The sequence below is a fragment of the Schistocerca gregaria genome, chromosome 8, assembly GCF_023897955.1.
Source record: "Schistocerca gregaria isolate iqSchGreg1 chromosome 8, iqSchGreg1.2, whole genome shotgun sequence".
Lineage (NCBI taxonomy): Eukaryota > Metazoa > Arthropoda > Insecta > Orthoptera > Acrididae > Schistocerca > Schistocerca gregaria.
In genome coordinates this window covers 398,124,682-398,137,029 of record NC_064927.1, presented here as the reverse complement: position 1 = coordinate 398,137,029, position 12,348 = coordinate 398,124,682, and the positions used below count along the sequence as shown (strand labels likewise).

The 12,348-nt window shown below is 40.2% G+C and overlaps 1 protein-coding gene across 1 annotated transcript in view; it reads left to right on the top strand.

Annotated features, from left to right (window-relative positions):
• Positions 1–637: 637 nt before the first annotated feature.
• LOC126285214 (43 kDa receptor-associated protein of the synapse homolog) overlaps positions 638–12,348 on the top strand; it is a 108,993-nt gene continuing 97,282 nt past the window's right edge. The window contains exon 1 of the mRNA XM_049984517.1: positions 638–756. Within this exon, the coding sequence (XP_049840474.1) occupies positions 638–756 (119 nt within the window). The remainder of the gene's footprint in view (positions 757–12,348) is intronic.

Sequence of the window (12,348 nt, the reverse complement as noted above, 5' to 3'; positions counted from 1 at the left end):
GGATACTTTTGATCACATAGCGTATATACGTTTATCGAACAGAAGAAGTTATCTAAAAGAAATTCTTTCAGATTTCATTTATAATTTGCTTTGGGGCTTTCAGCAATTTTGATGTTGGTTAAATGACGAAAGACTTTTGTGACATAATATTTTACTCCTTTCTGAGACATTGGCAGCTTTTCAAATTATTAATGACTGTCAGTTTGTTTCTAATATTGTAGCTTCCGACACTCTTATACTTTTGAAACTGCTATGGATTATTTTTCGACTATCTTACTTATCATTATGCATAATAATGACTGTTGATGATCGTCACCTTTTATTCTCACTGACTGTAGAAGATCACCACATATTAGTTTCACTGCTAGGGTTTAAACACAGTTAAAATTGAGTGCTAATCATTCCAATCCTTTCAGACGTAAACGTCTCGTAACTCGATTGTTTTGTACTTACCAAGACAGTTCAATAACATTTAAATCTGACGATTGCAGTACATAGAGAAATGGCGTGCTTTTATCCTCTTACTTAATTCAGTTCAATGAGAGGCCCCAGCATCAAACTAGATAGTGGAATTTTCCACCTGGAACAATACTGCATCCTTGTCTCTCAAACTAAAGTTCTAAACTATGCTGTGGATATGGGTCACCAGAAGGAGGTGGCAAAATCTTCTCAGGAATTTACTTGCAGCCAGACAACAGGAAACCCTACAGCGATCTCACACCGTATCCTTCTTATGACAAGTAAAATGAATCTAAGGTAGGCCACGATCTCACGCTGCATTTGTATCCGAACTGTCGTGCCAGAGATGTAGATTTAAAACGATGAACACAGTGACGCCTAGGGTGAGCGAGGACCTGCTGTGCACAGCCATCCGCCAAGTTGCCTAAACGCATGAATACAGGCGCGATGCCTGAGTCTCAGATTTGTTTTAAGCAGGAATTACGACAAAAGCCGCTTTAACCGTGCTAAGTTGCGTCTCGTTGCCTCATGATCACATTATCTCCCTAGCTAATCTTCCTTAAGTCTTTTGAATTGGAGTATAGAAAGCTGTAAGATTGCTCGGGGATATATACCCACACCGTACAAGACGCTGGCTTTGCACGCAAAAACGTGTACCCTCTGTTACACGTAAATCGCAGTCTACCTTACGCAAAATGCGTCAGCAGAGCAAGAAATGGCACAAATGACATCAGCACCGTGTTTGGGAAGCAGCGTCCAACTAATCAAGGGAAATTATGTAATACGCCGAGGTGGCGGAGCGCTTCTAGGCGCTACAGTCTGGAACCGTACGACCGCTACGGTCGCAGGTTCGAACCCTGCCAAGGTCATGGATGTGTGTGCTGTCCTTAGGTTAGTTAGGTTTAAGTAGTTCTAAGTTCTAGGGGACTGATGACCTCAGAAGTTAAGTCCCATAGTGCTCAGAGCCATTTGAACCATTTGAGCCAAATTATGTGATAGTCTTCAGTTGTGTCATTGTGGTCGCGCAGGTTCACGCTTAAAACTGTAGATTATTTATTACTAAACAGTAAGTCGACAGTTGAGGTGTCAGTGTTGTATGGTGTTGTAGATACAACTATTGTTAAACGTTGATGACAGGAAGCTGCAATTCCGAGGAAGCTATACCGAAACATCGATTGGATCTTTACAGGGTGCTTAAAAAGTATTTCGGAGGTGATAGGATGGACCTCATGATCTGAAATGCATACCTTACGAGCTGTGAAAACTTTTTCATCTACCATGAAGCACATTCCTTCTAATGCAGGCTCTTTGCTATTGCGAACTACCTATAGAATGCAGTAAAAAAGTGAGGACACATTCTTCTGTTACTGTCGACGGATACAGCATGCAGTTAACTTCTGTTAGTATTGTTACTATGAAACGTATTGTCAGTTCTGGGTGTGTGCCATACACACATTAACTCTAGTGAAACCAGAATCTGTGTTGATAAGACTGTGAAATTCTTTTACCGCATAGCTTTGTCTTTTCACTTACTCTCACTTATTCCTCAAGGTAAATGGTATTTAATGCATGCGTAGTTCACCAGAGAGTTTCAATGGTATAAGGTATCTTCAGTTGCCATCAAACGGCTTAGCTATCCTGCTGGAGGAGGTATCATTCCATCAATGACTGGAGATTTAGTCTGTGCGTGATGGAGCACCATCTTGTTTTCTCCGAAATGTCCGAGAACGTCGCACACAGACACTTAATGAGTAATAGACTGGGAGGGGGGGGGGGGGGGGGGGGGGGAAGTTCCAGTACTTAGGGCAGCTCGTTGCCCTGATCTTCATCGCTTGGGTTCTTGGTTGTGGTGACGCTAGTAATCTTCAGTGTCTGCAAGCCCTATGAGTGATATACAAGCACTACAGGAACGTGTCACCAATTCCTGCCAGCGCATCCATGACCAACCTGGAGCTTTTGAGAGAGAGTGTGATTCCATAAGACGTCGTACAGAAATATTAATTACAATGAATGGACACCATCTTGAGAACCTCCTGTAGCAGTGACTCACTAGTGTAGCTGTAACAGCAAGTCGATTGCAATGGATGATCTGCTGTTTCACAGTAACGGAATATTGTGTCCTGATTTGTGTACAGTATTCTGTACGTTTTTTTGTAATAGGAAAGAACTTGTACTAGAAGAGGTATGTTTCACAGCAGCGACGATTAAGAATTGTTTATAGGTTTTAAGGCATGCATTTTATAGCAAATGTTGACTGGACATCTTGTACTTGTTTGGTCCATACTACCATGCCTCAAAGTAAGGAATAATTCTTTTAACGCCTTGTACATACAAGATGTATCTGAAGATGTCCTGAAATCGATAATGCAATACAGAAGTTGAAAATTATCCTTGTAGCCAGAAGATAATTAATTTGTTACTTCAACTCGACAGCGTTCCCGCCTTCCATAGCGATGAAAAGTTTAAATATACCTGCAGTAAATCTTTCCACCTAAAATTCGTTCGACAATAACGAAAGTATGTTTACATACGTATGTGAGATCTAGTGTAAGAAAGACAGCAGAATATTTCTTTTAGTATCGAGATATTCCTGTAGATTGGGTAAAATAGTCGTTTTCACTTATTTCAAGACCAGCACAGTGAAGCCAAATCTCTTGACAGATGACGTTATTTCAACCATCCTTTTCTCGCCACTGACTAATCCTGAATCCAAATCGTCTTACGATGTCTAGATGACTTTAAATTCATGCCATATCCTTGATATCCTGCGCCAACAAGTTGTTCCTGATGTAACTGTCGACTCTTGTGGAGATTTGGGGCCTGTTTGTAAAACTTCTGTAAGTAGGAGGGCCTTACCTGAATCATAGCGTAAGGCTCATTTATTTCATACACACTTCTTACATGTATATCTATTGATACGTTCTGAAACTGTAATTTAAAACTGGATCTTGCTCATTCGTACCATATGATTATTATTATTATTATTATTATTATTTGAATTCCTGAAGGCTTTGGCTGCAGATCGAATAATTTTGAGCCACTTGGATCTGTCTTTACAAGCAGAGTTGTAAAACTAACGTGGCTATCGTAGACTATAATAAGCGAGTGTAGACAACGGTAGTCTAGCTAATAGCTTTGGTCAGTTAAGGTTGTACGTGCTTAACCTGTATGGTAGGTGTATTGCATACTCATCGGGCGTTAGCTCATAATTATCGCTTTCTTTACATACCCGATAAGTGTCTTATTAAAGTCTCCTAAAAACGGGAAATGGTGAAGCGTCTATAAACAGAATCAGGATATATAAAGGCCCGGGAACCTAATTAATATTTTTGTTCTACATAGTTATCCTCCTGTTACTTAAAAGTAAACAGTATGAAACTGTCAATTTTTAATTCACGTTTTATTCGAAAATAACGTGAAACAAAGGGATGTTGTTGTAAAAATAAATAAAACAATACAGATTTTTCATATAGCGCTAAAAAACGCAATTTCCTCAACAAAAACGTAAAATAGAAAAGGGTAAAACAAAGGTACATCAAACATCGCTTAATTACTTATATAAAACACGTTTCCATTATTTGTGAACAACTGTCGCATTTCTCAGTAATAACAGGAAACTCTTTCGTTTGATCATGTTGCGGAGCCTTATACAATTTTGTATGTTTGTGCACGTAAGCTGTACTTTCATCAAAAGTAATTGCTTAGTTATATAAAATGCAATTTATGTTCTGTAAGGGTATAAAATACACAATGGACTGACACTGAATGACGAGTGGTTCTATTTTGAGCGAAGCAGACAACCAAACAACAAACGACAAACACGAGTCGTCGGCTCCCAGTTTCTCTCTTGCGCATTCATTTATGTTTCTTTCCCTACCTATACTACCAGTAATCCTATCATTTGCTACATAATTTGTGTTGTGTGCGAAAACTATAGAAACTTAGTACTTAGTTGTGATATAGCGCAACTCCATTTGCAAATAAAATTCTACTCTCTACGCTTTCTTAACGTTTCCAAATCACCCTGAATATTGATATGGTATCTCTCACGTGGGCGTCCAATTGCTCGTCTTTCAGTAGGAAGATCTATTATACTCGTGATGCTCTTGTTCCTATAAAGTAACTTCCTTTCGAAACGTGTCATGAGGATGAAGTAACCGATAACTCTTGGCCTTTTGAATTCATGGTTGTATTTCGGCCATAATTCTTAGCGTACATGGAGCCTATAGACATTTCTATTTTTTTAATTTTTCCCAAATAAGGCTAAACCTAGATCATAAACCGAAATCAGCAACTGATCAAAAATTAATGCTTTGTAGACTGCTTGCAATCGGATCTACAGCGACTGCAGGTTCTGTTCTTTTCTTTCTTTTTCCTATACGGTGGCTACTGTAGCCGTTACAGTTCGTCTACCATTACTGTTACCCAGTCGTAGATGTAAGACAGGTAAACAAGATGGCTGCCGATGGCTATCATACCTACCTACGTGGTACTGTGCTAAGTCATCCAGACAGAAAATCAATTTGTATTGTTCCTCAAGCAGCTGCTCGATATTCGCTATCGTTAAGCAGTATTTGAGTATTTTATACATTCCCTGCTACTTTTTGCACGTTAATAATGTAGTTCGAATCAGCTAAGAGTCAGTGACGTGCATTGTCGATATTTGGACGTAACATACTGTAAAACCAGGAGCACCTGACTACTGTTGGAGACCGATGAAGTAGTTACTGGACGCGGCTCTGCTTATTTCTTGAGTTGATTACAGTTCCTCATCGGAAAAATTTCCTTGTTCCGTTTCATTTCGCAGAGCCACAGACTCGCAGCAGGAACGTGACATTAGCGCTTCAGTCGATTCCAACAGAATACTTCACTGCTTTATAATCGCCAAACGCTTATAGTGGCTACAGGTAATTGTTGCGCTGTTTTCTTCGTTTTATGATACAATTGATACAACTTTTTTGACACAGCACTTGATGACGTACATTATATAGTAATACGAGGTTTTTTATTAACTGCTCTTTACAAGCCAGTACACTGTAGGTATAAAATAATTTAAGTAAGTTTTTTACTTGTTATCTACATTCCGACCCACTGCCAGCGAGTATGCTTTTTTTTCCTTATCCATTGCTTGAAACTATTTGTAAATGAAGAAAATCAAATGTTACAAATCTGAAAACATGATGGTCGTGTTGGTGACGCAATACAGTAAGTTGACAGAAGTCATGGGATAGAGAATTGCATACAAACAAATATGGTGATAGTATAGCTCACACATGGTATAGAAGGGCAGTTTATTGGTGGAGCTGTCATTTATACTGAGCTGATTCATATGAAAAGGTTTCCCACCCCATTAGGAAGCGAATTAACATACTTTGAACGCGAGATGATAGTGGAGCTACATGCATGAGACATTCCATTTCTGAAGTCGTTAGGGAATCCAATATTTTGAGATTCACACTGTCAAGAATGTGCCAAGAATAGCAAATTTCAGGCATTACCTCTCACCACGGACAATGCAATGGCCGACGACCTTTACTTAATGACAGAGAGCAACGGTATTTGCGTAGAATGGTCAGTGTTAACAGGCCAGCAACGCTGCGTGAAATAACTGCAGAAATCGATGTGAGACGTACGGTGGACGTGTCCGTTACAGTAGTGCGGCGATATTTGGCTTTAATGGGCTACGGCAGCAGACGACCGATGCGAGTGCCTTTGCTAACAGCACAACTGCGCCTGCAGCACCTCCCTTGGGCTCGTGACCAAGTTGGTGGGAGCCTAGCCTTGGACTCAAGTTGCCAACAAAGCAGTCTGCAAGCTGGTGGTGGCTCCATAATGATGTGGGTCGTGTTTACATGGAATAGACTGGCTCCTCTGGATGCTCAGCTACTTGAAGACCATTTGCTGCCTTTCTTGGAAGTCCTGTTTCCAAACAACGATGGAATCTTTATAGATGAAAATGTGCTTTGTCATCAGGCCACAATTGTTCACGTTTGAACTGAAGAACATTCTGGACAATTCGAGCAAATGGTTTGGCCACACATACCGCACGACATGAATATCATCGAACATTTATGGGACATAATCGAGAGGTAAGTTCGTGCACAGTATCCAGCACCGGTAACAATTACGAATTATGGGTGATTTTAGAGGCCGTGTGACTCAATATTTCTGCAGAGGACTTCCAACGGTTTGCTGATTCCATGCCACGTCGAACTGCTGCACTATGCCGAGCAAAATTACGAGGGTCAGTCAAAAAGTAATGCCTCCTATTTTTTTTCTATGTTTAATTGTCAGGAAATTTAAATGCAATTACATAGGTTGAAAACCACAACATTGAGGATCATTTTGTCATTTTTCAATGTAATCTCCGCCCATCTCTACAGTTTTGGTCCATCTTTGAACAAGGGCATGTATCCCAGCACGGTAAAAATCACAGCTCTGCTTCCTAAGCCATTGACGCACGGATGTTTTGACGGCCTCCTCATCTTCAAAATGAATCCCACGATGAGCTTCTTTTAGTGGCCCAAACAGATGGAAGTCTGATGGTGCCAGGTCAGGGCTGTATGGGGGATGAGGCAAAACTTCCCATCCAATTTTGACAATCTCGTCAGAGGTGTGACGACTGGTGTGTGGTGTTGCATTGTCATGCAAAAGAAGAACATCTGCCATTGATTTTGTTGGGCGAACTCGCTGAAGACGTGCTTTAAGTTTTTTGAGGGTTGTGACGTATTGAACAGAATTTATTGTGCATCCCTGCTCCAAAAAATCAACCAGAATCACACCCTCTGTATCCCAGAAAACTGTTGCCATAACTTTCCCTGCCGATCGCACAGTTTTGAATTTTTTCTTCCTCGGCGAGCTTGTGTGACGCCACTCCATTGACTGCCTCTTTGATTCGGGTTCAAAAAAATGCACCCATGTTTCGTCCCCGGTCACAATTTTTTTCAGAAACTCATCTCCCTCCAAACGGAAGCGCTGCAAGTGTTGGGAGGCTATTGTTTTCCTTGCCTCTTTATTCTGATCGGTTAACATTCTTGGAACCCACCGTGCACAAACTTTTGAGTACCCCAATTGTTTAATAATCGTGATCACACTGCCTTTACTAAGAGAAATAATGCGACACACTTCATCTGCAGTCACCCGACGGTCACCACGAATGATGTCATCAACTTGCTGAATGTTGTGTGGAGTCACTGCACTCACCGACCTGCCGCTCCGCTTTTCGTCAGTCAACGGTGTTTGCCCTTCAGCTTCCTTACAACGACGAACCCATCGTCTAACAGTGCTGACATCCACTGTCACAACACCATACACCTTCTTCAGTCTTTCATGAATGCGTATGGGCGTTTCACCTTCTGCATTCAAGAATTCAATCACACAACGCTGTCTCAAACGAACATCGATGTCGGCCATATTACAAAATTCTGCTGTGCTGCCACCTGTTGACACAGAAAGTTACTACTGCAGTGGATTGCAGAAGAAGGTTTGAGGAATGGCGCCAAATTCAAATTTTTCACTTAACTTAATTTTTTTAAGTAGAAAAAAATGGGAGGCATTACTTTTTGACCGACCCTCGTAGGTCCCACACGATATTAAAAGCTATATCATGATTTCGGCACCTTACTGTACGTTCATTGCCTTAGGGAATGGTGATTGTGAGAGCTCCTGAGAACACTAGTTACAGACACGGATTCTAGTGGGGTCGAGGAGGATGTTATAACAAAACAGATGTTATTCTCTTTGGGGAATGGGATAAATGTAGATCACAGGAGATGAACTAGATTGGCTGGCCGGAGTGGCCGAGCGGTTCTAGCCGCTACAGTTTGGAACCGCGCGACCGCTACGGTTGCAGGTTCGAATTCTGCCTCGGGCATGCATGTGTGTGATGTCCTTAGGTTAGTTAGGTTTAATTAGTTCTAAGCTCTAGAGGACTGATGACCTCAGAAGTTAAGTCCCGTAGTGCTCAGAGCCATTTGAGCCATTTTAGATGGACTAGATTGAATCTACGGTAGAAAAGAAGAGGTTAGGGCCTCCCATGATGACGCATGGGTACGATATTTCCCATTTAATTTCGTGCATAAATATGAGCCCGATTTCATGGTCGACTATTTCGTGTAAAGGTGTGGTGTGTTTGGAAATGACTTGAAGATGAGATATAGGCATAGCATCAATCAACCTGAAATGTTATTACATGTTTCGGAAACGACGTTGTTATGAATGATAATGTCTTTGAACTTTACTCTGACGTGTCCTACTACGTGCCGACTACGACGTCTTTGGATATTTGATCGTTTGCGGGTTCGTCTGTTTTGAGGTAGAAGAGGGCAAGAAAAGGCAAATACTTTTGTTAAAATTTCTGTCTGAAGTCACCGAATTTTAGCTGTTGATCGTGTGCGTTGCTTAAACAGTCGACAGTAATACCACTTCCTTCCTCTCATAGAGGTATTATTATACCTCATCATTGCCGACGTCCACCATTTAGTTGTCCAAACATTTTGACCAAAATGCCAACTTTCCTTACTTACGGACGTAATAAGCAATCCTAGTACAGTCTAACGTGTAAAGCAAGTACATTTCATTCGTAAGAGGTCTCGCTGAAGGCATATACATAAATTTTTGGGGGCGCTGTTTACTTTTACTGCAGTTATATTATTTCTGTCATTTGACTTTAGGTTTCCTATTAGTACAATTCAAAAAGCTCTCTGGATAAAAGCTGTGAGAAGGAAATATTGTAAAACGGGTAATCGTAGCAAAATATGTTCTCGCCATTTTCGGAAAGGTGACACTGACTGAACATCATTTTCGTCAGAGCGTGTTTAGGAAAAATCTTGATTACGGAACCAGCGTTTTCGTATCACATACTTCTCTTCTTGGTTATTCGAAACTTATAACAAAAAGGATGTTATAAGAATGAGGCTAAATACATCGTATTCCTGGATCAAATATGCAATGAAGGCCAGATGACGTGTTATTCACGTATGCACCGAAACATTTTCTGCTTAAAGCAACTCTTGTATGCACACGACAGAAATTAAGAACAAGATGCAATAGTAAACTGTGGTAGGCCTCCGGCTGAAAAGCGAAAGCTCTGTTCCAGCATTAAGTCTGTAGCGTCCTCGTACTGCACCTCCATGACTCGGCTAAATTCACTGAATCTCAGGGGTTGCACCCTTACCCATGCGTTCAAACACCTACGAAGTCTAAATTTTCCACCTAAATATATTTCAAGTTATTTTCAGAAAACTGGAGTCAAACTATTTTTATTCACATTTAGTTAATATATCACTTCGTCTAATAAAAAACGATTACTCTTTGGAAGTATATCCCAGGTGCTATTTCAAATCAAAGATATCACTTTTTAATTTTCTGCTTCCATTTTAAATACTTCTTCTATAAGTTAGCAACTCGTTAAACATGCATTAAGACACAATTAAAAATAAGTTTCCTCATAAATAGTTCAGTAAATATGTGTAACTCCATTGTTACTTTTTGTCTCCAAAAGATCATCAACTTACTTTATTCAGCACTAAGGGAGACAATTCAAGAATTTAAGTAATAACATACATTTTAACTTGATCGGTACTAGATCAAGAATTGATTATAACATAAAAATCCAAGCATTCGTAATTCATTTTGCTTCACTGCACAATCATAATCGCCGCAAGAGATTTTTCGCGGCTCCGGGTTCCTTCTTGTGGTGGGCAGTAACTGACAAGCTGAAATTTGAATCGGGTGACATGATATTCCCCTGGCGTTCGAAGAACAGTCAGCAGTGCTCGCACAACCTCCGCAATGTTCGTGCAACAACATAAAACATAATAAAACACTTTCTCGTTTTACTTTACACAATTATTACTTTGAAAAAATCATAAACGTTAACATCCGGTGTACAACATGTCGTACTTCACCATATAGTGTGTACGTACCCACGGCACAGCATAAAGATCTGTATTACTAGGCAGTGTGCAGTAGCTTACAGAGTATACAGGGCGTAACAAATATAAGTGCGGCTACTTTTATGTGTGGTACCTTAATATGTACACACATCAGTGTGTTGGTTGCTTTTTCTCTACATCGTAAAGTCTTCCCGCAAACACGTTACAAATTTTACGACCTGGTATTTTCTCCCTGCTGTAACTGCACCACTAAGCGAACTATGCCTGTCAGTATACACCACCCTTTTGCGTCCACACATCCATACTCAACATCTGATCTGCCGCTCGGGGGAAAATAAACATTAATGATTTGCTGTTGCCACAAGCACTTGAAGGTACTAACCTTAAAACATACGGATTATAATATCTATAATTATTAGTCTTCAAATAACGTAAATGTTGTTCAGTACACTGTCCACTTCTATCAACAGAAGTATCTGCGCTTCTTCCCATTACACGCAGTATATTATTAAACCGCTATCCTGGAACCCAAAACAAGTTACACGTTGCTTTGTAACGGCTTCCAAGGGCAATAAAAATGGCGTTTCTTGTATTTTGCGTAGTTACTGACCGAATTTAAAAATTTACGATGCTGTAACAACATACTCCTTAAGACATATAATCTTACGACAAAAGTTCAATACAATAAGACAAATATTACAGTCAGCAACTTTGTGTTTGTCTTAAGGCTGCGTGTATGACGGTACGCGCATGCCTGAACTATATTCATCCAGCATTCGTCAATGAGAGCACTTAGCGACTTCCAAAAAACTTTAGACACAATTCAAAACCGTAACGAAACCTTTTCTAGTGGACACGCCCCACAAAAAAATGAGTACAATGAAGTTTGTCGGTTACTACAGTTTCTGTTGGAGTCAAACTTCGTCATCATGCACGTCGTTTTAATTTATTACTTCTTTACTACAAATTCTATTCACATTATAGTTTGCAGATAGTATCCACATGCAACACTGAAAGAATATATCTACAAAATTTTATCCTGTGTGACACATTCTTCAGGAGACAGGATGTCACAAAAATGTAGATGCGTCAAAAACTGGTTTTTGGTTAAAATGGCTCCTAGTAAAACGTTTTAATTTATCACTTCTTTCCTATTAGCTCTATTTGCAACTTCGCATACAGTATCTACATGTATTACGGAATATACCTACAAAATTATATCATTGTTCAGGAGACATGACGACATAAACATTGAAATGTGTGAAAAACTACTTTTTGCTCAAGTTACCGAGAGTACACTCAATCAGTGCTTCCTAATGAGAGTACGAGGGGTGTCCCTATGCTTGTCTGTTGCATCACTTCGCTCTTTTCAGTTCTGAGCGCAAGGTGAGCATATAAAGATACGTAGAAAATCGTGTCTCCTGCCAAGTATAAGGTCCAGGTGAGAGATTTCGTCTGATGTTATGCAGCCTACATTACAGAACTGTCATACGGTTCCTACTTTGTGACAATTCTCGGTCGCAATCTGCAGGTGCAATGAAAATGCTCCTGCAGCGTTTTCGATGGGAAGTGTTTGATTACCCGCTCTACAGCCCGTAATTGGCTCCCTCTGTGCTTCATCTCTCCTCACATTACTACTGGCTATGAAGACAACATTTTCGCACAGACAACGAACTATAGATGAGCGTACAGATTTGGCGGAAAGCACAGGCGGCTGCCTTTATGACGAGAGTGTTAGAAAGTTGGTTCAACGCTACGACAAATGTCTAAGTCGGAGTGGTGATTATGTAGAGCAGTGGCTGGAAGCTGTAGCTAACTGTTGCAGATAAAATTATTCTGATTATCACCGTGGTTTCCATTTCGCGATCGCGATCGCAGAAATAAAAATTAAAAAATAACTGTGACAATGATTTTATATCAGCTGGTCTGTGTCATGTATCGTTGCATCCAAATAATTTATACATGTTGAACTTCTTTCAGGTATGTGGTACTG